The 26,251-nt window shown below is 39.1% G+C and overlaps 1 protein-coding gene across 1 annotated transcript in view; it reads right to left on the bottom strand.

The window, feature by feature from the left end:
• The window catches only part of b4galnt4b (beta-1,4-N-acetyl-galactosaminyl transferase 4b), a 157,874-nt gene that overhangs the window by 61,501 nt on the left and 70,122 nt on the right, over window positions 1-26,251 (bottom strand). Inside the window, exons 4-6 of the mRNA XM_036584322.1 lie at window positions 16,853-16,951; window positions 3,003-3,098; window positions 1,121-1,211 (exon numbers count right to left, since the gene is read on the bottom strand). Of these exons, the coding sequence (XP_036440215.1) occupies window positions 1,121-1,211; window positions 3,003-3,098; window positions 16,853-16,951 (286 nt within the window). The remainder of the gene's footprint in view (window positions 1-1,120; window positions 1,212-3,002; window positions 3,099-16,852; window positions 16,952-26,251) is intronic.

The raw sequence follows: 26,251 nt of genomic DNA, 5'->3' as shown, positions 1-26,251 counted from the left end.
GTAGACAAATTTGATTGTAGATTTATTTATGAAACAATGTGGCAGCTCTAGCTAGTAAATAAACAGTGGTCCTATCCTTCCTCCCTAGCTTGTTACTTCTAAAATTCTCTGGCAACATTGCTTACAGCAGCTTATAGCACTGTTCAGTGCTATTTTAGGTTACCCACAAAGCTAACTAATGCTATGTTTATCAATGGAAAACAAAATAGAGCAGTTAAACAATAGCATTTAACTTATTCTGCCTAAATGACGAAGCTGAAGTCAGCTTCTTATTCGCCAGCTTCTTGTTTGAAGTTTCCTGCTCCACCTTAAATGGTGTAGCAGTTACATTCTGGTGCCTGAGGCATTTGGAGCACTGCTGCACAATTTAAGGAGGAACAGGAAAATTCGAACAAGAGGCAGGTGAATAGAAAGCCAACTTCAGCCTTGTGCCTAAACGAAGCAATGGCTTGCATGTCTGTAGTCATTGTAGTAGCTGAAAGTTATTAAACCAGAGGGAACATGCAAATAAACGTGTGCTGAACAAGTACGTAACATGGCTTGGTAGCCGAACAAAGTAATTTAGCTTCTCTTTCAAATGTGTACTGCAAGTGCTGCATTGGCACTATTTTGTTAGAGCTCAGTGAGCACTGATATTCTGTGAGACATTATGCACGTCTATAGTTCCGGTATAGTTATGAGTAACGCACCATGTTCACTATAACATCTAAAATACTAATACCTTGCAAAGATTAAGGATTATGTCATGTTATATATGTATATATCGGCCAATAAAACGGATACATCAGATTTTTAAATCCTCAAATATTGAAATCAGTATTGGTCATAAAAATCCTATATCGGTCTGGAATGTTATGTCACATTTACATGGGAATGATGCTTCATAACAGGGTAATAAATGGAACAAATGTCAGTCACACTTTAGTTTAAGGTCCCATATGTTAATGCAATGTCATTCACTTCATAGAACTGATATCATCTTGCTGTTTATATCATAAGCTGGTCATAAACACTCAAACATTGCTTCATAAATATGTTATTCAGTGTTTATGTATTATGTTATGCCTATGTAGGTAGCCTTCAAATAAAGTGTTATCGATGTAAGTCGGTACTAACTAACCATCTTTATAAGGATGAATAAAACCGAAGATCCGCAGGCCATAATTCTTCCACTTTGGAGCCACAGCCAGTTTCTTCACCGTGGTTCTGGCCTGCAAGGCAAAATGTCACATAAAATGTTACCTTCTGGTTCTATTCTTAGCCCCAACCAATGCCCCCTTACGCACATACTTACGCCTTCAAATCAGTCTGCTCCCATCACAACAGCCAGTAAATGAGAGCTATGACTAAATAATAGCCACACAACACAGAGGTGAGAAGCCCAGGGGTCTCAATTTGCACTGTACACACACAACTCAGCCTGAGGGGTCGCATTATTTGCATAGTGAGTATGCAGTTAAATTTTAAAACAGGCAAAGAAGCACCATCATCCTGAAAGGCTCACTAGTTGGTTCATGGTTGTGCCCTTTACCAGCATTGTAGCAGTCTAGACCTGGCCTTCCAACTTGAGTTAAGAACTTTATGACTTCTGCCGTGTCTGAAATAGTCCCCAGTCACTACACCCTACCTTTAAAAATCTGCTTCACTATATAGAACAATATTATAGGGAGCAGAATTTGTGATGGTAATAAACACTAAAGCTATACAGGTTTGCTTATTACTTAAAAAAACACTGTACATTATGGGTACACATATATATATTTTCCATTAGGGTACACTGGTTGAACACTACTTAGTAGCGCATTGTGGGATTACTGGAGTGCACCGTTTCTTCTGCTCTTTGTTTTTGGACATTACTACAAAATAGCGGAAGCCCAAAATAGTGCACTATATAGTGAATAGGGCAGTTTCGGACCCAGCTTTGGACTCACCTGTGTCTTGAGACTCAATTTTGACTTGAACTTGGGGGCTTGATTTGGACTTCAAATATTCAGATATTCATTTGTTGGATAGGTACTCGGTTTTTAAGTTTGAAAGTGGGATATTATTTTTTTTCTTTCGTTCTGCTAAATGTAAGCTATCAAAACAGCACCGAACATGGTAAGAAGAAACACAGCCTCTCCAGCACTAACAGCTACAAACATAGACCTCTGCTCTACTTTGGAAAACCCACCACTCCTCTCATATTCAAGCTCTTCAACAGAGAAATCTTCATACAAATGAACCTAAAAAATATACATTTCTTCTTGAAAAAAATTTAATTACTTACAACGTGGCGTTGTCATCACATTCTTGCACTATATTTATACTTTTTTGTCACACTGTTAAAATGTGTAAATATATATCATGTCAGCTCGAGTGTCTGACATCCCGCTCACTCAGTGAACATCATGCTAACGTGGTGCTAGACAGCATAGACAGACAGTCTATATCTATATATATTTCCAGGTGGCTACAAATGAAGTCCCAACGTATTGGACTTTTGCTAGGGCCGTGATGTGCGCCCTTTGTACCTCAAGCTAGACTACCTTGTTGAAGTGCTGGTTAACCCATGCATGCACTGTGCTATTACCCTCTAGCCCGCTGCTAAGAGAGGCTAGCAGGCCTGATAGATGGAGCGAGAAGCACCACAGCACTCTGGAGATTCAGATTTTACAGCAGATAAAGCTATGGATGTGTTCCACAGGCGTCGGACACGGATTTTTTGAATGACTTTCTCGAGCTCCAGCCCACTCCCTCCGATATTTGAATCTTCACTGTTGATTACTTCTGAAGCTCTGGAGCCCAAAATATGGTATTTGGGACAGCCCTACTGGACTTTCATGATTTAGACCGTGATTTAGACTTCAGAGCTGCTGACTTGGAACTTGACTTGGATTTGAGGACAAGTAACTTGATTATGGCACTGCTGTTTAAACACACAGCTCACTACATAAGCACACATACAAAAAGGCTCACTCACTCAGACACAATATTTAGGTTTACTGAGCTAATATACTTACATGTGGGTACAGAGGGAAGTGAAGGTTCTTCCTGAGCTGAGACACAGATGACCCACACCAGTCCTCAAACACGTGCAAGTTGGCCTGTCCCTTGTACTAGGAAAACAAAAGAGCAAGAAAAAAGAAAATAAGTACTACATAATCACACACACAAGTTTTTAGATGCAAAGCACTGAGCTAACTAGCTTACTAACTCACTCACACTCAGAAGAAATAATGTTTCTCCACAAGGGGAGCTATAAGAGTTCAAGTAGGTTTGTGCGCATCACTGAAAGGGAGAACACTGGCATGAACACACACCAGCAGGATCTTATAAATACATGCATGTATACACGGCATGTATATGAGGTGCAGCGTCTAAAACATACCCTGAAAATGCAGGGTTACTCAGTGCTGTTACTGATACATAGCGACAACTGTTTACTGCTGAGAAACATTCAATGATCAGAGCTACAGTAAAGAAGGTATTACAGGACCTGGACAAAGGATATAACTATATATTTATAACTGTAGAAATGTATATGTATAATAAAACAAGTCATTTGGAAACCAAATTATTTTAAAAGAAAAAGATAATTTTGAATGTACATCTATGGAGAAACCAAACAGGATATATATTTTTTGGGTTAGGCGGGTACACCTGATCTGAACGGGGGTCCCCCGTTATGATACTGTAATCAGGTCATGGAGATGACCACAGACAGAAAAAAAAGCAAATGGAGGTCTTATGGAAGAGTGGTATGCACCAGCGACACTATGTGTCCTTGTTGGACAAGCTTTCAGATGCATTCTCCGATGATCTGTCCAGGCTTTGCCCTATTTAATTCTATCTCTGCCTCCCTGTGCCTCCTGATTTCTGCACTGAGTGCTAAGGCTGCTGTAGCTCTGCTCTGCTCTGCTCAGTGGAGCTCTCGCTTTCTCAGGGGAGCTCCACTGCACAGACAGCTGACTGCATACGGCTTCCTACTGACTTCATTTGTAGAAGAAAGTGAGGGAGAGCAGGCGAGAGGAGGAGAGGGAGAAATGAAAAAAGAGAGATTTACTCTCCCTATACATCCACAGCACAGGCCCAGGCGTGTCCGGGTCAGGCTGACGTTGGATCCATCTTGCTGAAATTGGGTCTGTGAATAGGCATAACCCCAGGAGAGGCGTGCGAGGTGCTAGAGGCAGGAGCTACAGCGGAGCTGGCTGGAAATCAATGCCATGTGAGGTGTGAAAGCAGCCTTCCTCTGGCTCTGCTTCATTCCTAGGTAGTAGGTCATTTATGAGTAACGGCCTCAACTTTTAATCACATATAGCATATGTCAAGTTGATTGTGAATTCATGAAGCATAAATATCTTAAACTATACTGTGTACATATATACTCTTAAAAAAATCCTAAAAGACTTTACAGCAATAGAAGAACACTTTTGGTTCCTTAAAGGACCTTAAAAATTAATAATTCTTTGACAAATCATTGTTGTAAATGTTTTTTTTTTTAAGGTTTTTTCTAAATCCATACATCAAAGCCAAGAACCATTAAAATAAACCTCATGAATATAGATTAAGCATGATTCATCATATTATTTATAGGGACACTCTGGACAAAATAAAAAATATATCTGCATACATCTGTTGTAAACATACTTACTCGCATCCTAATGCAGAGCTGCAGTTCTCCCTAGAGTTTTATGGTTTAAGGTCTAGCCCCTACACCATATGGACAAAAGTATTGGGACACCTACACATTACACCTACAGAAGCTTTCATGACATCCCATTCTAAATCCATAGGCATTAATATGGAGTTGGTTCCCCCTTTGCAGCTATAACAGCTTCCACTCTTCTGGGAAGCTTTCTACAAAATTTTGGTGAAAGAAGAGCATCTGTGAGGTCAGACACTGGTGGTGAGGCTCACAATCTCTGTTCTGATTCACCCCAAAGGTGTTTGATGGGGTTGAGGTCAGGACTCTGTGCGGGCCAGTCAAGTTCTTCCACGCCAAACTCAACCAGCCATGACTTTATGGACCTTGCTTTGTGCACTTGGGCTCAGTCATGCTGGAACAGTAAAGGTTCTTCCCCAAACTGTTCCCACAAAGATGGAAGCATGCAATTGTCCAAAATGTCTTGGTTTGCTGAAGCATTAAGATTTCCCTTCACTGGAACTAAGGGGTCTAGGCCAACCCCTGAAAAACAATCCCATAGCATTATCCCTCCTCTACCAAATGTTACAGTCGGCACAATGCAGTCAGATAGATCTCAATAAATAGGAGGGGTGTCCCAATACTTTTTCCATATAGTGTATCTAGCAGGTGGGAGGAGCTTTTGAAAAATGTCTTTGCGGTGGATTTTAAGGAGTATTTTTTCTTCATTAGCTGGTGAATACAGAAAGGAGGCAGATAACTAACGTTACTGCTAGGAAGCGGCATGTCTTATTGCAGTTGTATTATTGTTGTTATTTTCTTTAAATGATCATTTCAGTGGAGAAAATAGATTAATCAAATGCCAGAATGAATGAATGACTCACTAGATGAAGAGGATAAAAAGCTAAAAGCTAAAGTTTTTAAAATTTGTCCAGCAACCAATGTAAGAGTTACAGAAATGCTAGCTTTGTTGTGTTTATTAGCCTTTAGATCATTGACTAGGTTAGCAGTCATGACTGGGTGACATCACAGGGATTCCCAATGGTTGTAAGGCATATTTGTGTATGCATGTTGGGTAATGTAGTGAGAGAAAACTGATGAACAAAAACATGAAAAAGAAACACAGTTGTGAGTTGTGTAAAATCGATGCTGCGATAGAATTCTGAACAACATGACAACATATTAAACTCTAATTTTAGGCCAAGATGCCCCTTTAAAAGACAAAATTCTTGTTTTCCAATTATCTTTGAATGAAGGGTGATTACATCACCATGTACAAGTGGGTGGGGAAAATATTAACCAAAAATATCATGTTTCACCTCCCCCTCTCACCACCCTCACTTATCATAGGGTGAAATGCTCAGCTAGTTTAGAGATCCTGTGTTTCAGTCAGAAATATATTGCAGAGGCAAAAAGGCTTATGTTATATGTGTAAACAAAAAGAAATAGATGATATCGATCATGAGTAATCAAGTTCGTTGGCTTTGACTTTTGGAAATCAATGCTATGAGGTGTGAAAGCGACCTTCTCTGGCTGGGCCTTTAGGGTCATTTTTGTGTAATGGGCTCTGTTTGTTTACACATAGAGCATAAATCAAGTTGATTGTGAATTCAGAAATTAAACAGAAATATGATGGATTAAAAATACTCGACTATGTACATATAAAGCAAAGATTCACAACAGGTGGAGCTGAACTTTTCCTTAAGCCTCTTTGCATTCGAATGTGCTATGATTTCCAACAGCAATTTCTCACATTCCAGCCAAACAAATAATCAAAATTCATAAATCCCCAAGCATTCCTGGGTGCTGCTGAAGTGCACTGTGAGAGAAACAGCTCTTCTGCAGCAGGTGAGATACTATTAGACTGCCCCTCCATCTGCCCGTCTGCTTTTGGTCTCTTGCCACAGCCGGGTTTAAAATTAGCCTCTCTAATTGCAGCTGCTGTGGACGGTGGCGTTCAGCATCAGTGATTATAAGCAGTATTTTAACAAGACAGCGATAGAGATATGAGGCTACAGTTGCTTACAAACACTAGGAGTTAATAGTCACCCAAATCTTTTCTGTTAATACAGCCCTAAAACCTCTCTCAACCCACTCAAACCATATCCAAGTCTTCATTAAGGTATCACAGATGTGTGAATGTGTCATTTAGAATGCAGTATGACTTGCTGTCAACTATAATTGTGAGCAAAATTTCACTGTGTAGCTGACACACACATTGGGTAGCCTGTTTAGACATCAGGTGTTGTGTTAAATTCTGATGCAGGGATAAGGATAAATTACATTGATGATTTCTGCTTACTTTTCATAAGTAACTGCTAATTTTGAACTTTCTAACTGAAGACATATGTTCATAAACAGAAACGACAGAAATCACAAAAGTACTCATGTATGAAATAAAGGGTGTAGGAATTTGGCACAACACCTGTTGTATTAACTGACTGCCCGCAGCATTCAGCTATACAGTGAAGTTTTGTTCATTTTTAAAGTTTACAGTAAGTGGTACCTTCATAAAAACCAGGATGCGGTCTGGGCTGGTTGAGAGCAGTTTTGGGGATGTTCTTGGAAAAGATTTGGGAGACTACTGACTTCTAATGTAGTGCGACGGCTGGCTTACCCCCAGCAGGGATCAAAATGGTGGTTCCCTTGTTCAGAAACCAGAATGCTATGGGGTAAGCACAAGAGGTGGACTGCAGAGCAGTACAGACTTGAGAGCATAGAAAAGAAGATAAACGAGTTCTCACCAAGTGAGACAACTGTGTTATCCCTGAGCTATCACAGCAACACTACTAAGTGCTTCGTAGGAGGGTTGATAAACAAAAGAGGGGAGGTTAAGGCCACACAAAAGAAACTCCAGAGCAGCATCTTCAAACTAAAGAGAGTTTAAAAAAAACCAAAAGGGCACTTTTTTATACTTATGCTGAGAGAGACTCAAGAAACCAGAACTTGAGACTTGAGAGATGAACTAACACTGAAATTACTGGCTTAGTCTGAGTAGTGCACATAGCAGCATGAACTCAAGACTGAGCAGAAAGCAGCGTGTGAGCACCCCTAACTACCGCTCAGCCCTAATTAACCATTAGTGGTGCCCTGTCTCCCCCTAACAGCTCACGAGGCCAGGACATTACATCTAGTGCTTGTTAGCAATGCTAGTTGTAGCTGCAGCACTAAACTACAGAGGCAAAATTTGGAAACCAAACAAGCTTTGGCTGATTGACTGCATCTGGGGAAAATTGCATAAATTGTATAAATCTGACCATTCCTGTAAGTAGAAGGCTGCTCGTTCTGTCTCAAAACTTCAACCATGCTGTGAGCTGAAACCAATCTTCCTGTTTACAGTTGTGCTTTTGCAGGCAAGTGATAGCATCTATAACTTAATAAGCAGCCTGGTTCTTTTTAGAATCTAATATTTAGCAGAAACCTCCAAATCCCCTGCTATCAGCGCTAATTTTACGTACTTCCAGATAGCATTCATCTTCTTACTATCAATGAGGAATAAGCAGCTCTTAAATATATTTAGCTGGGATAAGAGCACACTTCCAGACTCCAGCATACGGAGAGAGAGCGCGTGGAGCAGAAAGGACATTTCCTTCTATCAGGGTCATCTCTCCATGCGTCCAGACGAAGCCCCGCTGATGTATTCCCCACACTCGCTATTCCCCACGGCCATATAATGGCATTCAATAACAGCACGAAGGAGCTCGTAAATCATAAGATGAAAACAGAGGTCGTTTCTCTACCGGAGTTTTTTTTCCCATGCTGTGCTCAGAGGGGAGAGGAACAGGGGAGGCCTGCGCATCAGAAGCTCATTCCCAACACAGTGGTGAGGGACGGAGGAGGAAGGAAACATGGTTGTTGGAGGACTGCGATGACGATCATTCCTATAAACGATTACTCTATCAATGATTATTCGATTATTTGACAAATCACACCATAAAGGCCACACTGCTGGTTTACTTTACTTATTGGTTAAAATTACTAATACAAGTCTTGCAACACACTATCACTTGCGTAACGCTCAGTTACTCAGGTAAGATTAGTTAATTTCGATAAATCCTACAAACTAAAGAGTCTTTATTCCAAAAAGATTCGCAGCATTGTTAGCATTTTCATTGGTTTCTGTTAATTAATTGGATGCATTGTACATTTTTGTTTTTCTCACCATGATGGTGTTTTGCATTCAGGTTTATCAGTTCAGTCTACTATCACTGCACCTGCTAACAGAATGGTAAACACGCATTATGCTGCTTGAGACATCAGAAATAGACGATTCTTATTTAAGCCATTTATTCTTTATGGTATGAATCAACTAATTTTAAATAATGGTGTTGTTTCAACTGATGGCAAAACATTACATAAAAAAGATTATTTGATTCAAGATTAAGCAGAACATGAAAAAGTAGAGTATTGTCAGCTCAATGGACACCATTTCTAAGTACTGGGCTGTTTGAGTTTACCTTACTTGATGCAGAAGTATGGATCACTGAAAATTAGAAAGTAACTATATGATTTTTTTTTTTTTTAAGTACAGTCAACTAATTTAACCAGATGCACTGTGTCACATCACGCAGCATCTAGAAATTAAAAACCATTGTTTTTAATGAAGCTATGCACACCAGCACTAGAGAATGCTGGCAGGAACAGCCAACAAACAGCAGATTAAAGTCAATTTTTACACTCATATAAATTGAATTAATTAAATTTTTATCATGCTGGACATCAGTTTACTACCTCTTCACAAACCCCCTGTTTTCAAGCTGAAGGGTATGCCTGAAAAAGACTAGGCTAGTAATGTTGACTGAGGTGACTTAGCATTAGCATTGCTCTGTTTATCTAAAAGACTGACTGTCTTTCTCAACGTAAATTTAAAGACACATGATCTGCGGTGGCCTTCTGTGGTCTCAGCGCTGTGACTCGCTGAAAAATTGAACAGTGCTCAGAGTGTTCAGTACAGTATGTCAGCTCCAGTATGCACACCTCCATTAAAAACAAAGGTTATGAATTTTTGGCTGTTGCCCAACACATTGCAGTGGCCTTTACTTCAGCTAATGTTACAGCCTCTAGTCTCACCTTGTATTTTTCAGCTCCAAAACAGTGAGTTTGTGAAGAGATAGCAAACTGATACCAAGCGTGAAAAATGACGTTGAAAGTTTTATTTCATTCACTTTATACAAATAGAATGTGAAAGTGAAGCGGGGCCATATCACAGAAACTCTGAAATCTTATCTGTTTGGTCATCATGACAACTTCAGTCAGGACTGAATTTAGGACAGTAGCTATTACAGAATAACTGTGCTTAAGTTCATAATCTTATCTATTAACTCCAGATAAGAAAACAGTCTCAATACTGAATACTTAATGTAACTTCTAGTCACAGAAGAATCTAGACAAAAAATTCTAAATACTGTTTTAACTTTAAGATGACCCCAGTTGCAACCCCAACTCCTGTTAACCATCGGTTTATCATTTTTAGGCAACTGTTCTAGACAGTATGGTTCACTACTAGCATAATGACATTACATTTATTTGTATTGCGAGACACTGGTTTCAAGTGTGAGATGTTTTTATTTTTTTAATTTGCATTTAAAAAAATCCCAGTGGACACTGGAGACACAATCTCTACCATCCCATCTTATTATCTTTATGTGTTAATGTTGATGAAAACTTGTCAGATAAAATATTGCAGTGATGGTGGTGAATTATGATGAGAGTTGAATGTGTGGTTGTTCATTAGAGTAGATTGGAGCTCGGTTAAAGCATTTGGGAAATGGAAACTGAAACTGTGGAGCAGCAACACTCTGATAATCAACAAGGTGGAAGACTCACAATGTCCTTAATCTGCAGTTTATTGCACTTTAGTTTTGTTTTGACCTTTTTTAACATTGGTAGCTGTAATTTTCATTTTTAACATTATTTTGCTTGTGTGTTTATGTTTCAGATGTGCATATCACTAGTTGCATGGTAACAGACACGACAGTTGATTATCAACTTGAAGTAGGTTAAGATTTCCACACTTGAGATGCTGTAAGATAAGATAAAACTGCTTAATTAAGATAAGATTTACTTCTGTAATACCAATTTGTGAAAAATCTTATCTTGTCCTGTCAGATCTTAAGACAAAAAGATAGAAAGCTGCTGCAATATAGCCCGTAAACCTGATGTGTATCAGCTCTCCCTGCTGATAAACACTCTATAGGAGCACATTGCTATGTGATGCTATGGCCTCCTGTGACGCAACAATATGTGAAGTTCTAATGTTTGTAAAAAAACACACTTTGTCAGTTATTCTCCATTCACCGGACATTGTGAGTACATTGTGAGTACATTGTGAGTATTAAACAAAACAAAACAAATAATAATTGTAGAATGTAGTATTTAGAACTGCAAAGAAAATAAAAAGGTTTGGATTCTTTCGATTTCTCATCTGCTCTACAAAGATAGGCCTGAATTCCAAAAAGTGAGTCATCAATCCAGAAGAGGCTGTATGGTTTAATACTCTAACAGTGGGCTTGTAAATGCTGGACGGGGAGCAAATGAACCATTGTTGTTTCTGGTGTTATTTCTTTATATTGATGTGCAGAATCAGCAGTGGAAGGTGAGACACACAGATGCAATATAATTTATTGGCATTTGTTCGCTCACAGCACAATGTGATAGAGAACGTAACAGAGAGGATGGGAGATGTTTGTTAGCATAGTGCCAGTTAGTCTCACAAGCTTAACTTCTGCCTACGATCAGATTTGTCACTTAATGTGGTGAAGAACTGACTTTGACAGGAAAGGGCTGTCTGACTGACAAGCAAAATTACCAGCTTCCGAATGCTTCAAAGAAAACTGTTCGCAACGAAACCAAACCAGCCAGATGCTCGCGATAAAAAATGAAAAATGAGGCTTTGTTGTTGTGGGGTTTGGTAAAACTCAATATCGGTGAACAGCTGATGGTCAAAGGTTAAAAGAACAAACATTACAAACAAAACCAGGCAACTAGATCCAAAAGTCAGAGAATGGAGTGCTGTGGAGGGTCAGCAAGTATGTGATCTCCCTGAATCCTCTGGAGTTCATAGAAGCTAGAGCTGGAGGGATGCATGGACACTGTTACATACTGTTAAATACATTTAAATTTACATTTCTTTAAACTTCTCTAACTTTTTTAGCCAAGCCACTATAACTTTGCAAGACTTATCTCTTTGAGCAGAGCAGTTTTCCTTTTGTGTTTCCCATTGAATAGATCAAAACCAGTGCACGGAAGTCTAATAAAGGCCAGAGCACACCAGAGTGAACAAACACAGTCACTATAATGTCTGAAGTTGTTGAGAACATTCTAGAGACTTTCAACAATCAAACATGAGTGTGGCAGACCAACCAAAGGTTTGTGTTTGTTTATGTTTTTCCTATCGGTGTACTCTGGGCTGTACGCATGGAAATGCGAATAGCCAATCAGAATGAAGCTCCCAAAATCCTGATAGTTGTGGCCAGCTAAGCGTGAAAAACATATTGACCAGTCCACATACCTCTGTGGGCATCTAAGACTGGGATACAGTGCCTGTACTTCACCAGTTAGTGAGCTGTGACAGTAATATGGCTTATTTGTTGTTGATCATCTAAAAAAAACAATTACATAAGTATTGACTTAGCAACATTTAGCTTTAATTGGATTACACAGGGAATGACTTTGTAACCCCCCTATAGAGCCAGCTGAAGGTGGGAGTGGGGGGCACATCCATTACCATGCCAGACCAAAGTAAATGCACTGTAATTCGCAGGTAGTAGGCTATCAAGTCTTATAATGTTGACTTAAGGCTTTAGCATTATGCTAGCAAACCTACTTGTCAAAAATCATGAGACTGATTGGACGTACTGCATGTGTTCTGTTCACCGTGTCTCATTTTCTTTCTTTCTCAATGTCCATTTCTCATTTCAAGCCAACATTGCTTTGAGTAAACAGCACGCAAAGAAGTACATGGAAGTTTTGCATGGGTGTTCTGAGGTCACCTTGACCTGCACCTATTTAAATAGACCACAATAGAAGCCACACTGCCCCCAGTGCTTCCTGAAGGGTACTGCAACCTATCTAAATTACCATATGTGCCATATTTTACAGAGCATTATACAAAGAGTACTTTTATTTAAGGTGTCGACATCTATTGCACCTTGTCGGCTAATCTATATGGCCCTGCTATATAGCATCAGAACAGCTGCATAACACCTGTTTCCAGAATCTCTATCTTGGAAACACTGCAATCACCCATCCGCTGCTCTCCAGAGCTTTCCCTTGATGTAATAGCCTCCTGAAGCATGTGCCCATTGCCGAGCTTTAGCAGGGACCTGGCAGCTCATCTATTGTAGACTCCAGATGAGGGTCCTCAGGGACCAGGAGGTAGGAGTGGGGTTAGGGGGGCGGGGGGATACCGGGTCACAAACCCCGTTTGATCTGTGGCTCTTCATTTCCCTTGCTCATGTCATGTCTCCTGGGGAAAGAGGAGATGAGGGCTGCCCACAGTGCCAGAATGAGACACCAGCTATTAGTCAACACCGCGGCTAGCAGAGTCAAGTGCACTGCTCTTCTATCATTCAGCAGGGAGGCGGTAAAGTAGAAAAAAAACACGTCCCTTTGCTCTGAAAGTTCTTCAGGCTCTGACAGAAAGTTCTATGAAGATGCAATGCCTCGCTGTTAGCCTGGCCGGTGTGGATATTAGAGTTGGACGATGTTCATTTTTCAAAATGGGACGGGTCTTTTTTAAATATCCCAATATTTAAAGGAAGAGATGCTCATTAAAAACATTTTTCAGTCTTTATGTGTAATTTGGTTCTTAAAAAATCCATGTTTTATAAGTTGGCCACACATTAGATTTGAATAGATCCCTGCAGCGCTACTAACGATCAGATGAACTGAACATTTTGTCTTATGAGGAACTCTATTATGCAAAAGACAAGCATTTTACTTGCTGGGAATCTTATGCCTGCATTTGTCAATTCCTACCATCTCAAATTATCATGTTTGTACTTTGAATGTTACATTTGCAAAAAATCTGACCCAAGTCTGACTTGTGGACGGCTTCTTTCACCCAGTTGAACATAGCTTGACTTCAAGGCCGTTTCCTTTGCTTCTTTGACCCGTAAACCCGTATGTAGTGTTCGGGTCTGTGGGACCCATCTTCAATGTTTACCAAAAGAAAAAATTATGTGATTTATTATTATTTCAACCCCAGATTCCTTGGCCTTTGCTCATTTTCTTCGAAGAACATATAAATTAACACATTTTCAGTGACTTCACACTGTTCACCCCCCCACACATTTATATTACACATTGAGTGAACCCACAGGGAATAAAAGTGTGGAGGTGCTGTGTCCTTCACTCTGTTCTCCTCCTACATGGCCTGCTGTTAGTGTGTGTGTGTGTGTGTGTGTGTGTGTGTGTGTATGTTTGTATATGTGTGTGTGTGTGTGAGGGTGGACAACATGGACAGGCTGCTGACTGGCTACAGCTGCTAAAAGAGACCCCTACGCTGGCCACTTGTGATAATTTAAACATCTGGTATTTTTAGATAAATTGTTATGGCTGTATTGATTTAAAAAAGTCTACCAGACCACTGAGTAACAAAAAACATGAACACCACATAAGGGTTAACCTGAAGTTATATCTTGATTTAAAATGAAAATGATACTTAAACAAAAATACATTTTATAATATTATAATACATTAAATATTTATCTTTAAGAAAATCAATGTATTTTTTTATAAAACGAATGTTTATTACCTTCTGTATGTATTGACTACTTAGGTATTGAAATTTGTATTTGTATACTGTATGCTGTAAATCTATATAAAGTACTGAATTTTGATTCCCAGTCAAAGTCTTCTTGTCCTAGCTTCACCTCTTCTGGCCTGACTCTTCCTGGGCTCCTCCCTGCTATTTTCATAGTCTGAAACTGTGCACTGTTTAAAGCTCGACCCCATCATTAGCGTTAGCATCTAAATTTCTGACTTCTGACTAGGAAAAAACAAAGTAAACCCCCTTTAACTGGGAATTCCTACTCAGAAAGTTTTCATTGAGCATATGAGTTCATATCATTATGGCTGCTCACACCATCAGTCGTTATAAAGAACCACCTCTCTACTTTTTAACTACATTATAATATATAAATATACAGACACAGTAATTGGCAAAATCTTTAGTCTATAATAAATAATCTATACCAGACATCTGAAGAGTGTCTAAGTGTAAATGTGTCTAAAAGTTCCCTTATGGAAAGTTATTATGAAATTGTTATGAAAATGCTGCCTGATGCCCAAGACATTCAGTGTGTTTACATGCACTTAATAGTCTGATAATTGCAGAAAATCTGATTTTGTCAGTAATCCAATCAACGCATTTACATGCACTTAATAGTCTGATAATTGCAGAAAATCTGATTTTGTCAGTAATCCAATCAACGCATTTACATGCACTTGATTAATCAGATAAAGGGAAAACTCAGAGTCAGTAATTACATTTCTGCTTTGCAACCAGCCAATAAACACACAGAAGACATGACGTAAACATAATGTAAAACTTAAACTTCATGCCGCGCCTTTTTTTCTTACATCACGCCACTTTACTTGGCAATATGAACATACATCATCTAAAAGATGATGAATATTTAAATCCTTCTTTTCATCTAGCATGTAGCTGATTTCAGCATTGCTCCAAAAGTGTTTTTGCACATGCGCAAACTGAAAAATTCAAAAGAAATCAGAGTAAGAGTTTACATGCACTAAGAAATCTGATTACTGCACTGAAATCCAGCTCTCTTTATCAGATTTCTTAATCAGATTTCTAGACCTTATTGCGATCTTAGAAATCAGAGTATGCTGTTTATATGACTTTTTGAATAATCAGATAACTGCAGAAATCTGATTATGATTAGATTATTGAGTGCATGTAAACACACTCATTATTGTACAGTAGTTTAGGAAAGATTCTGGTCTAAAATGTAGTCATTCTAAGGTAAACTAACACCAAAGACAACATTCCCTATTTTACCAGAATTAATATTATATATAAAAACTCAATATGTAAGCTCACTGGTTCTTTTGGTTAATAAATAAAGTGACAAACCACTCAGAATAACTTTCTTTATATCCCAACAACCAAATTACACAAATTTGTGAAAAATCGGTGGAAGTTGCAGTTCTAAGGTGTAAATCTGAGCCATTTTTAATGAGTCATGTTTCCTTTTGCTTTCTTCTCAGTTTCCTTGTTTTACTTAAGATTCTATACTTCACAAAATAGTTGCCTCTTTACTTTGTTTTTTGAATAAGGAGGTGCTTGTGTTATGCCTGTGCTCTCACCCCTGCATATTAGGCATCTGAATGGCTTACAGATATTTACAGCCATAAACTCTTCCTTTGTTGTTCGCTACCATTCACATTTCTTCACTGCAAATGTTTGTTTGGAAGTCATTATTGTGCTTGATAATCAGACAGTTAAAACTGGCAGGATGCTGAGATGCTGCTAATTAGTAGGGGAAGTAATGAGGCAGCCAATGGCAGAACACGGTGCTCTTCATTATTGGGTGATGAGCACTTGGCACCCAAACTGCTACTTTGGCTCTGACTCAGCATGATTAACTTGAGTATTTTCTAGTTGAACCAGGGAGGAACTCTTTCAAATTGGTCAATAAGGCATTCAAATTAGATTTATCCGAGGGATTTAACTAAATAAATAACTAACTAAATAAATAAATAAATAAAAACGCTATAATGGCAGTTTTACAGAAATAGAAAAAACAGACTGTCAGCAATCCAGGATGCTGTGAGTTTGAATGCTGAAGGTTCAGGTGTTCGCAGGTGACTAATGCGTCTATATTTGGAGCGTAATTGTGCAGCGATGGAGAGCGAATGGTGCATCATCTTGCGAAACGCTTGTTGTTCTGCCGTCCTTCCGGCCACCTGTTCATGTAATTTTAGCATGATTCCTGAAGGGATGGGAAAGCTACAGACGGATGTCTCCCCAGGGAAATCACAAACCGAGCGAGGTAGGGGGTAAAGAGAGAGAGCGAGAAAAAGAGAGAGAAAGAGTGAGAGAGATAAGTGGGGTTAGAGACAGAGACAGAGAGCACTGAGCGGAGAGAGCAAAACAAAACCTCCCAGCACTCCTAACACTGTGTAGGCTACATCCGCACACAGCCACTGGAGGGGATGCATTACACTGTGTTAACCAAAGCGGGCAACTAAAAGAGGCTTTACCTCCGGTTTCCATGGCAACTTGAGGAACTTTTGGCTGAGAAGTTTCCGGATCTCTGTCTGGCCACGGCTCTCCTGCCCAGCTTCACCAAGCTCATCTCCCTGAAACAGAGAAAACAAGGCATCCTTAGAACACACACACACACACACTAGCGTTTGTTTTTATACCTTGTCAGGACATAGGTTAAATTATCCCATATAAATCATATATATCATTTTGTGGGAACAAAACTTTGTATCCCCATTTTTGTCATTTTTCATTTCTATATAACCAATGTAGTTACATAAATACAGTATATCCCATATGTATTATATACAGGCCTAGATCATCTAATGGGCCCATGGGCCGCTGCAGGCAATTATGAGAAAATCCAAACAGCTGTTTTGACTCGCAGAGGGAACGTTACTAGCAACACCGTGGAATAAAATTAACTAATTTGTCATTGTAATACAGTTGATCATAATCCTGATGCTCTCCATGTTTTTCCTAAACATCCGCTTTATTTTCTCCTCCAATCACTGCTCAGCAACCGTTACACTATCCGCCATTACCTCTGTCAAGCTTTCAGTTTTTTCGCAGTGAGCTAACGTTCCTTTGAAAGTACTTTAAATCTGCAACTTCAGATGTGCTTGCAGGATCTGCATAAGTGAGACCTGACACTTCCATAGAGTAGAGGATGCCCATTCCCAAAGCCAAAAAATAAAATATCATCTGACCAAGTTAAGAAAAATAGTACTGTTTATCAGCAGTGATCTGCAAAATGTCATCAGAGGTAAGAAATCCACAGCAGCTTTGGCAGTATGCTTTAGCTAGAATGCTTTACAGGGTTTTCAAGTTTGCCATTGTTTCGTCTTTATTCTGTACAGACAGTACAGCTGCCTGTACAGCTATTTCAGCTGTGCAATCTTTATTTATGTCGTCTTTACTGGGTTGAATTTTGTGCTTGTGAAGAGTGGATTGAATTTGCATTAGTCTGTGTTCTCTCATTGATGTGTCTGCAAATTGCTATTGTTTTGTCTTGAGCGACGTGCCCAACACTGCAGTCAGTATGCTGCCACCATGGTGGTGCATCGCCCTCATATAATCAGCTATGATCATAAAAAATTTACCCTAAAAAGGGTAGCCAGGTAGGGGTCCACAAAATATTTGTGCCTGATTTGGGCTGATAATTTAATGATCCGGGCCTGATTACATACATTACTGTGCAAAAGCCACAGACCATTTTTAGGATCAGGTAAAAAAAAGCATAAAACATATGTTTAGCAGAAAATTACACACCAGCCTCAATAACTAAATAAATATATTTTTAAATATTACCCTCTTTGCCTTTATTACAGCTTTCACTCTTTTCAAGAGACTTGCTTTCCATTTTCAAAGAAATCTGTAGGGATATTTTTCCACACCTCCAAAGTTCAGTCTTAGAAGTTGGCTGCATTTTCTGCTTCTCTAATCTGAGTAATCCCAAACACATTCAGTGATATAAAGGTCTGGACTCTGGGGTAGTCGGTCCATTGTTCTGAGAACACCAGCAGCTTCTTTGTTTGACTGGCAAAATTTCTTCTTGTTTGTCCTTTTCTCAGTGAGGGCTTCTTGACAGCTAGACATCCTTTCAGACCCTTAGTTTTGAGTTGTCTTCTCACAGTGGACGGATGGACAGAAACACCTGTGGATTGTTTTGGATCTGAAGGAAGAGTGGAGCTTGATTTTCTCCTCTCTCAAAAATGAAAGCTTGAAGTGCTGTTTCTCTGATGGAGACAGTTTCAGTGTTTTGCCAGGTCTTGCACTGTCGTAGGTCACATTTTCTCTCTAGCTTTTGATTTTTTTTTGTAGTTTCCTTTGACTTTCCCCATTCTTAATCTTATTTCTAATCTCAGACGTATTTGTGATAGGAAAGGGTGGTTTTTGACTTTTGCAAAGTAATACCAATATGTAATAATGACATGTCCCATATGAAATATATATGTGGGGACCTATATGTAATATATCCCATATGTACTATGTATGTGCATGTATTGTATATAATAGATGTCCCATATGTATTATGTATAGGATTATGTATAGTGTGCCCCATTTGTATATGTAAGTATCTATATAAATCAGCTTCTAAGCCTAACCTAAACTTAAAGCCCTAATCTTAACCTCTGTAACCAAAAAGAAAAGATTTTCCCTTACAGCCTTAAAAATTAAACATGGAGCATCTCTAAAAGTCAGAACTTTCTCTGATTTTCATACATAGCCAGGACATTTCAGTCTTGAAAATGTATGAAAACTAACAACTAGCACACAGACACACACACACATATATACACACGCGGCTCATAGAGATTTACACCTGGGACAGCCAAGCTGTTCTGCATCAGAAAGGAGCTGAATGATCCCTTTCTCTCCACTGTGAGATTACTTTAGGAGACTTCAGTCTTCATTGTTCAAATTCATTTTGGGGGCCAAGCACGGTCATATCCTCTTTTCTATACCACACAGACCCGAGTAATTAGGAAGGTATTCTGGCACTGTGGAATTCTAGGTCTTTTCAGATGAGCACTATTCACTATTCAGCCCTGGATGAATGACGAATCTCTGGGCGGGCTCTGCTATCAGCGGGTTTCGGTTAAATACTGCAGCTGTTACGTCATGGGCCTCATAGCTTCTCTGATATGTTCAAAACCACAGTTCTGTTTCTTCTATACTTCTATACATCACGGATATGGCAATACTGTAAACACATGTACAAGAAATATACTGAAAGATAGATGAGGATGGCAAAGATTTAGTATCTAAAAGTACTCTTTCAGTACCTCAAAGAGTGTTCAGTTTTTGCAGTGATTATTTCTAAATAGATTTTTTAATCATATTCTAGTTCTTATTGCACATGGCATTATAGAAGCAACTTGTTTCCAAAATCTCATTGAAAAATCAATTCTTTAAGCTATTTCAGAAAGAAAGCAAGAATATTGAAATGTATACTGTTTATTGCCAAAGATAGAGATATAAAACTTTAATTCTAAAAGGAGTGATCTGTAATTGCACTTTGACCTGCATTTAAATGAAAACAGTACAAAGACAAGATATTTGTTGTTGTACCTTATCAAGTTCATTGTTTTTGGAAATACTCGCTCATTTTGAAATTGATGCCTGCAACATGTTCCATAAAAGTCAGGATGCTTTCAACTCATTGTGAAAGGTTGTGAAATGTTCAAAAAATATCTTTCTTTTTTTTTCCCCCAAATTTTCTCCCCAATTTAGTTGTACCTAATTCCACCCACTAGTTAGGACTCCCCCAATCACACAATACCACTAGCACTAAGAGGGTGAAGGCTAGCACAGGCCCCTCCAAAACCTGTGCTAGCTTCCGCATCTTTTCGAACTGCTCATGCAACACCATTAGACAGCCGATTGCAGGAAAGCATCAACTGCCAGTTCTGTTATGTCAGCTAACAGACACCTGTGTCAGCGAGTTTAAGAATGATGTTCCTCAGTAAGCGATGGCAAGAAAGTTAGGTGTTTCTACCTCTGTGGTGCATATCATCAAAACAGGAAATCGGGAAGAAATCTTGCAAGGGCAAGGCCAAAAGCCCCAACTGAATGCCCATGACATTCGATTCCTCAGATGGTACTGCATTAAAACTGGCATGCTTCTGTGATTAATATCATCATATGGGCTCACGAACACTTCGACAAACCTTTAAACACCATTCGTTGCTGTGTCCAGAAATGACTGTACTACGCACAGAGAATGCCATCTGCCTACAATGTCCATAAACAAGGGTGATTTCTGGGCTCGAGCCCATCTGACATCTGACAAGGACTCGTGTGCAGTGGAAACATATATTGTGGTCTGATGAATTAACCTTTCTGATTGTTTATGGAAAAAATGTACATTGTGTTCTTCAGACTAAAGAAGAAAAGGATCATGCAGATTGTTACCAGTGTAAAGTTCAAAAGTGAGCATCTGTCATAATTTGGGAGTGTATTAGTGGGTTACTGTGAATGTATCATTAATGCTGAAATATATATACACATTCTGGAGCAACACATGCTGCCATCTAATTGACGTCTTTTTCAGGGATGTCTGTGCTTCTTTCAACATGATGTCAAGCCACATTCTGCACGTTACAACAGCATGGCTCTGTAATAAGAGTGTGGGTGCTAGACTGGCCTCCATACAGTCCTGCCTAACACTGAAGATGTATCGCACATTATAAAATAAAAATTACGACAGTGAGAGCTCCATACAATTGCTTAGCTGCAGACTTGTATAATGAAAGAATGGCAAAAATACTCTTTCATAACTGGACCCATTGGTGTTTTTAGTCCCCAAATGATTATTAAGTGTTGTTGAAAGCAAAGGTGATGTAACACTTTGGTAAACATGCTCCTGTCCCAAATTTTCAGAATTTGAAAAAGTGTATATTTACAAAAATAAATAAATAAATAATGTTATTGTACATTGCTTTCAATTGAATACAATCAAACCAAGTGTAATACTCAATGCTTTCTATTGTATTAGCATTTTACATATTGTGCCAGCTTTTTTGAGGTTTGTACATTTTTACCCATATTTCCCAACACAACTTGGTACTGAAATAAAAATAAAGTCAGTAGAATCCCCCATCATTACATCGAAGCACAAGCTTGAATCTTACATATGCTGACATATGTTCCAGTCCAATGCATGTAAACCTGATTTGCGATTTGGCTGTATGATGTTAGCAGGTCACCTTAAGCCAGTGTGCTTGATATAGATTTGCTTTTTTGTTCGTGCAAAACCTCAAAAACCTGATTTCAGTGCAGCAGATCACATTAGCAGACCGAATGTACACAGCTCATGTCACGCACGAAGGCATCGCTATCACTGAAATTCCAATTAGCATCCGTGTCATAGGCAGAATCCAAAGAAAACAAGACGCTATTGTTTACATTGCAGCACATCCCCCGCTGGTCTCCGAGGCTCAGCGGGTGTGTGCAGGTTTCCATTTTTCCTATCAAGAGTAATCCCAGTCTGCCTTCCTCTCCTAATCCCTGACATATCGCTGCCAAGCAGCCAGCATCAAAACAATGCCTGAGCGCCGAGCACAATGAGCAGCTACTCTACACGTTACATTACAATATCCCACACCCAGCTGAGAGCCACTACAAATTACATTTATAGCTACTGGAGCGTCTCCAGGTCCAAACAATTAGCAAATGCCTTCTTTAAAATGTGCTGCTTTGGAGTGAAAAAAAATCTCATTTGAAGACTTCGGGGCAAGGAAAGCAATTAAAAATGATGTTAGCCTGTCGGTTTAATGTTCAGCACAATGCAGTGTTCGGAGAGGCCGTTTCATTTAAAATGGATGTGAAACACAAATAAAAAGTAATTGCCTTGCATCATGTCGACATAAAACAGGATTTTTATTTATTTATTTTTTTTCGCACAGCGTCTAAATCAGAATCGCGCTGGTAAATGACGGCCTAATGTGGAAGGCAGAAATCAAATCAAACCTGCCGTGCTCCAAAGTGTCTGCGTAAACTCTTAACACCTCTTTGTTTCTGCAAACGAGTGTGACAGGTGGCCAATTAGATGAGACAAACAGTGCGTACGAGACAGGCAGTGTATGTGTGACGGAGAATGAAGCGTGACAATCATGCAATGTTGTGTAACTTTATTGTTTGAGCCCAGAAGCTACCTCTGATAATGACACACAAATGAGCCGACTGTCTGCTCTGATGCTGCGCTAAAATGACAAACGCTAGACTATTACATTATGAGGCCTTATGCTCTAACACCTCGCCTGCCAAAAGGTCAGGAAAGGCCAATAATGAATGATTTTCAAAAATCGCTGCTGTCATGTCCTGTGGGGAAATGACACGGCCAATACATTTTGTCCTGTGCACATTCTTCCCCTGAATGTCACTGAATTCTCTGAATTAGAAGTTTGTTTAGCAGTCAAAATGTGTATAATGCTACATTCACGCTGCTGGCACGCTCTGATGTGAAATGATGCCATATGAAAGTAAGTCTATGACTAAATCAGTGCAATTTAAATACTATTATATACTTCAATACTATTATATACTAATACCAGCCTAAAACTGCCAAAGGCCCTTAACTACTACACTTGACAAGGCTTGCAGAATTGTGAGAGATATTTTAGTGAGGTTGCCAGTCTTATGATGTTAATTCAGGGTGCAGAAGAGTCAGCTTGCATGTAACAATAGTCGTATTCTGGCTTGTAATTCAGAGAATCTGGTGATGTTTGGAGGAAAAATGTTCGTACTCATATTTGCTTTGTAACATTTTAGTTCACTGTAGGAGGTGACAGCAGTGATTTTCCAAAACAGCATTAATTTCTGTCATAGAGAGAGACTACAGAGTTACGACATGACTTCAAAGGTCTAAAGCAGCACCGAACTTTCGAAATTAGGGAAACTCTTTTTTTTACTGTTTGAGTTTGGTAGACGAGTTAGCCAGCTTGCTAATGGCTATGTTAGCTCCTTGGCTAGTATCCACAGGTACAGACAAGTCATCCCACTGCCACCAATCATGCCACCAATTGCCACCAACCATGCCACCAAAAAAAAAGGGCATGTTATGAAAACATAGACATTAACACTAATGTCTTTCATGTTTATTTGCAGACAGAGCTGTTAATGATTAATCAGTTATCTACACTTTTTTGCTACAGTGTACACACTGTACAGCACTGTGCTCCCATGAGTGTATAATTATTTCATAAAATGATGTTCACTTTTGTGTCTTTGTTGTTTATGGTTGGCAAGTTAGCTAGCTTGCTAACTGCACCAGCATGGATAATTTATAATAACCAGCTGTTATGCCCATTTCACAAGATGCAAGATTTGCTAAACGCAAATGTTTAGTGTGACTGTGGCTTAAAGCTTATACAGTAACTACATGGCCACAATGCAAACTCTTAAACTCTTATTCTTAAACATTAAAAAATACTGACAATCATCTCGATTCGTTTCCCTTTAATGGAGTGACTTTTGAAAAAAAAATAAATAAAAACATGAACAATTTTATAACATATTTACAAACAGCAGTCATGTTTATTTTCATTACGTTGATTGTGATTATGTAGTTTTATTAAGCCTCTATATTTCCATACAACGAAATATTGTACGGGTGGGTGAAATGGCAAAAATATCACAATACCTGAAAACTTTTTCATGCTATTCAATATGTATCATAATGTTACCATTTCTGAGGTTTAAGAATAAGTCTGCAGACAAACCACACCAGCAAAACAGTGCCGTATTTAAAACTGCTGTGAAAGACAGCATAATGGATTGACAGTCAGTCTCTTTTTACAATGCAGTTTGTACAGTTATATACGCCAGTTGTTGTTGTTGGTTTAAATGTGTTGTTTGTTTAAATGTGTCTTTTCTATCATGTTTGCTGTTGTTCAGTGTTCTACAAGTGCTGCGATGTCCACAACTATGGCAATTTTTTAAAATTGATAAATCAGGACAAAATTATTGACAAATATAGATTTTTTACCCGTTATTTAAAACCACAGGCATTTTACACTTACATATTCTGTACATCGAGAAGTTTCCATTTGAGCCAGAGTTACAGATTTACAGACATACACAAATACACACTCCAAAAAAGCATGATGTGACAGATGAAGATGAAGATGACAGTGTGTGTTGCGGCTACTCAGATACTTCTCTAAAAGATGTTCCTCTACCGTTAAAGACAAGGCCCACTGAGTGGTAGAAAGTAAATGGGGGATGTTTCCTGACATAGGCAACATTAGCACAGGGGCACTTATGCATATCCTTCAGAATGGATACTTTCAGCTGGCCTTACTGTAAACAGACTGCACACATGACTCATCACTGAATATGCTGACATGCTCATTTTCTGAAATAAAATCAGTGCAATGGTGGATTTTACCTTGGGATTTTTCATCTCTAGATTTGCTGAAACACATTCCATTTCATTTAACCTGAGCTACAAATTTTCCTGTCAAGCTAAAGTTATATTTCACTGGAGGTTGTTTTTTTTGTTTTGTTTTTTTTTTTAACAAATTTCATTTTCCTATGAAGTCAGTTCTAAATAAAGATTTGTTTGAGAGAAAATGAGGTTTGTATTTTCTGTCAGTGATTAATTGATTAATGTTAGCAATAATAAAAAAATCCCTAAATATTGTTTCCTAATGTAGTTTGTTGAGTTGTTAGCAGGATGGGCTGTTAACCAGTGTCTCTGTCTTTACATTTCACTAGCTTAATCAAAAATGATGACTTTGTCGCTGTTACTACTCGATGAATCACTTCTTCTTACTCTTCATCTTCTTCACGCTTTCGCAGAGTTTAAAAAGCACATAGGACTTGATGTTTCAGTGCGTTAAATCTGTAAAAGCTGATGTAAAAAGACCTCATGCCGTCAAAAAATTCAACTATAAAGAGGCTCAAACTGGATTTTTGGATAATGGACCAGTGCTCAGAACAATCACGCATACAAAATGAAAATAAAATATGATAAATACAACTCCTGATATACTCAGAAAACCATATGCAATTAAACACAATAATGATGTATGTATGTGCAAGACTGATGTAGATTGTATACAGTGGTCAGCAAGTAAAAGTTCTTTGGCTTGTGTAAAAAAAAAAAAAAAAGCTCAGGCCACAGCCCTCATTCTGCAGTCCATGGGTTAAAACACCATTGGCACTTTCTACACCTACAGAGTCTATAGTGTGCCTCAAATCATCCCAACTCCTCCATGAAATGCTTTTTCCAGAACTATTTCTGAGGCAAAATCTCTCCAGATTCGTGACAAATATTCTTCATCAAGCGCATAAACTCTAACAGCACAATAACAGCTTAGAGCGCTCTCTCTCAGCTCTCATGGAAATAATGAGGCCGCGTCCACGAGCTCATCCATTCCAATTAAAGCCCGGTGCCGTGACCCCTGTCTCGCAGTCAACAGCGGAGGTTCCGGCACCTCGGCTAAAAGGTGTCCAAATGATTGGCCTCTGCGCCGCTCAGCCTGCCTGCCGCTATCCACTGCTGTCGAAGTGTGTGATGGTATTGACCCCGGCGCGAGGCGGAGGGCAGGACTCATAAATAAATGAGCTCCGGATTCCCTCGCCCCCGGCGCTCTGACAAGACAGGAATGATAACCAGATGGCTCCTGGCACCCACCAACAGCTGGAGGCACGGGCCCAGGAATATCAGCAAGGTTAATGAATTCTCCTTGTTAGATTAGCGGGGCAGCGAGGAGAGAGGAGAGCGCAGCCTTGCTCATGGTGGAGGTTCGACCGGTGGAAGGAGTTTAGGATTTGAAGTCCGAGGTAATGACAACGTTGCTTTTTTTTCCAAGAAGAGTAAACAAAAGCACATCAGTGTCGGATGTATGATGACTTTCAATTTGTTTCCCTTTCATTAACCACGA

The sequence above is a fragment of the Colossoma macropomum genome, unplaced genomic scaffold (assembly GCF_904425465.1).
Source record: "Colossoma macropomum unplaced genomic scaffold, Colossoma_macropomum, whole genome shotgun sequence".
In the NCBI taxonomy this organism is placed as follows: domain Eukaryota; kingdom Metazoa; phylum Chordata; class Actinopteri; order Characiformes; family Serrasalmidae; genus Colossoma; species Colossoma macropomum.
This window is presented reverse-complemented; position numbering and strand designations above follow the sequence as displayed.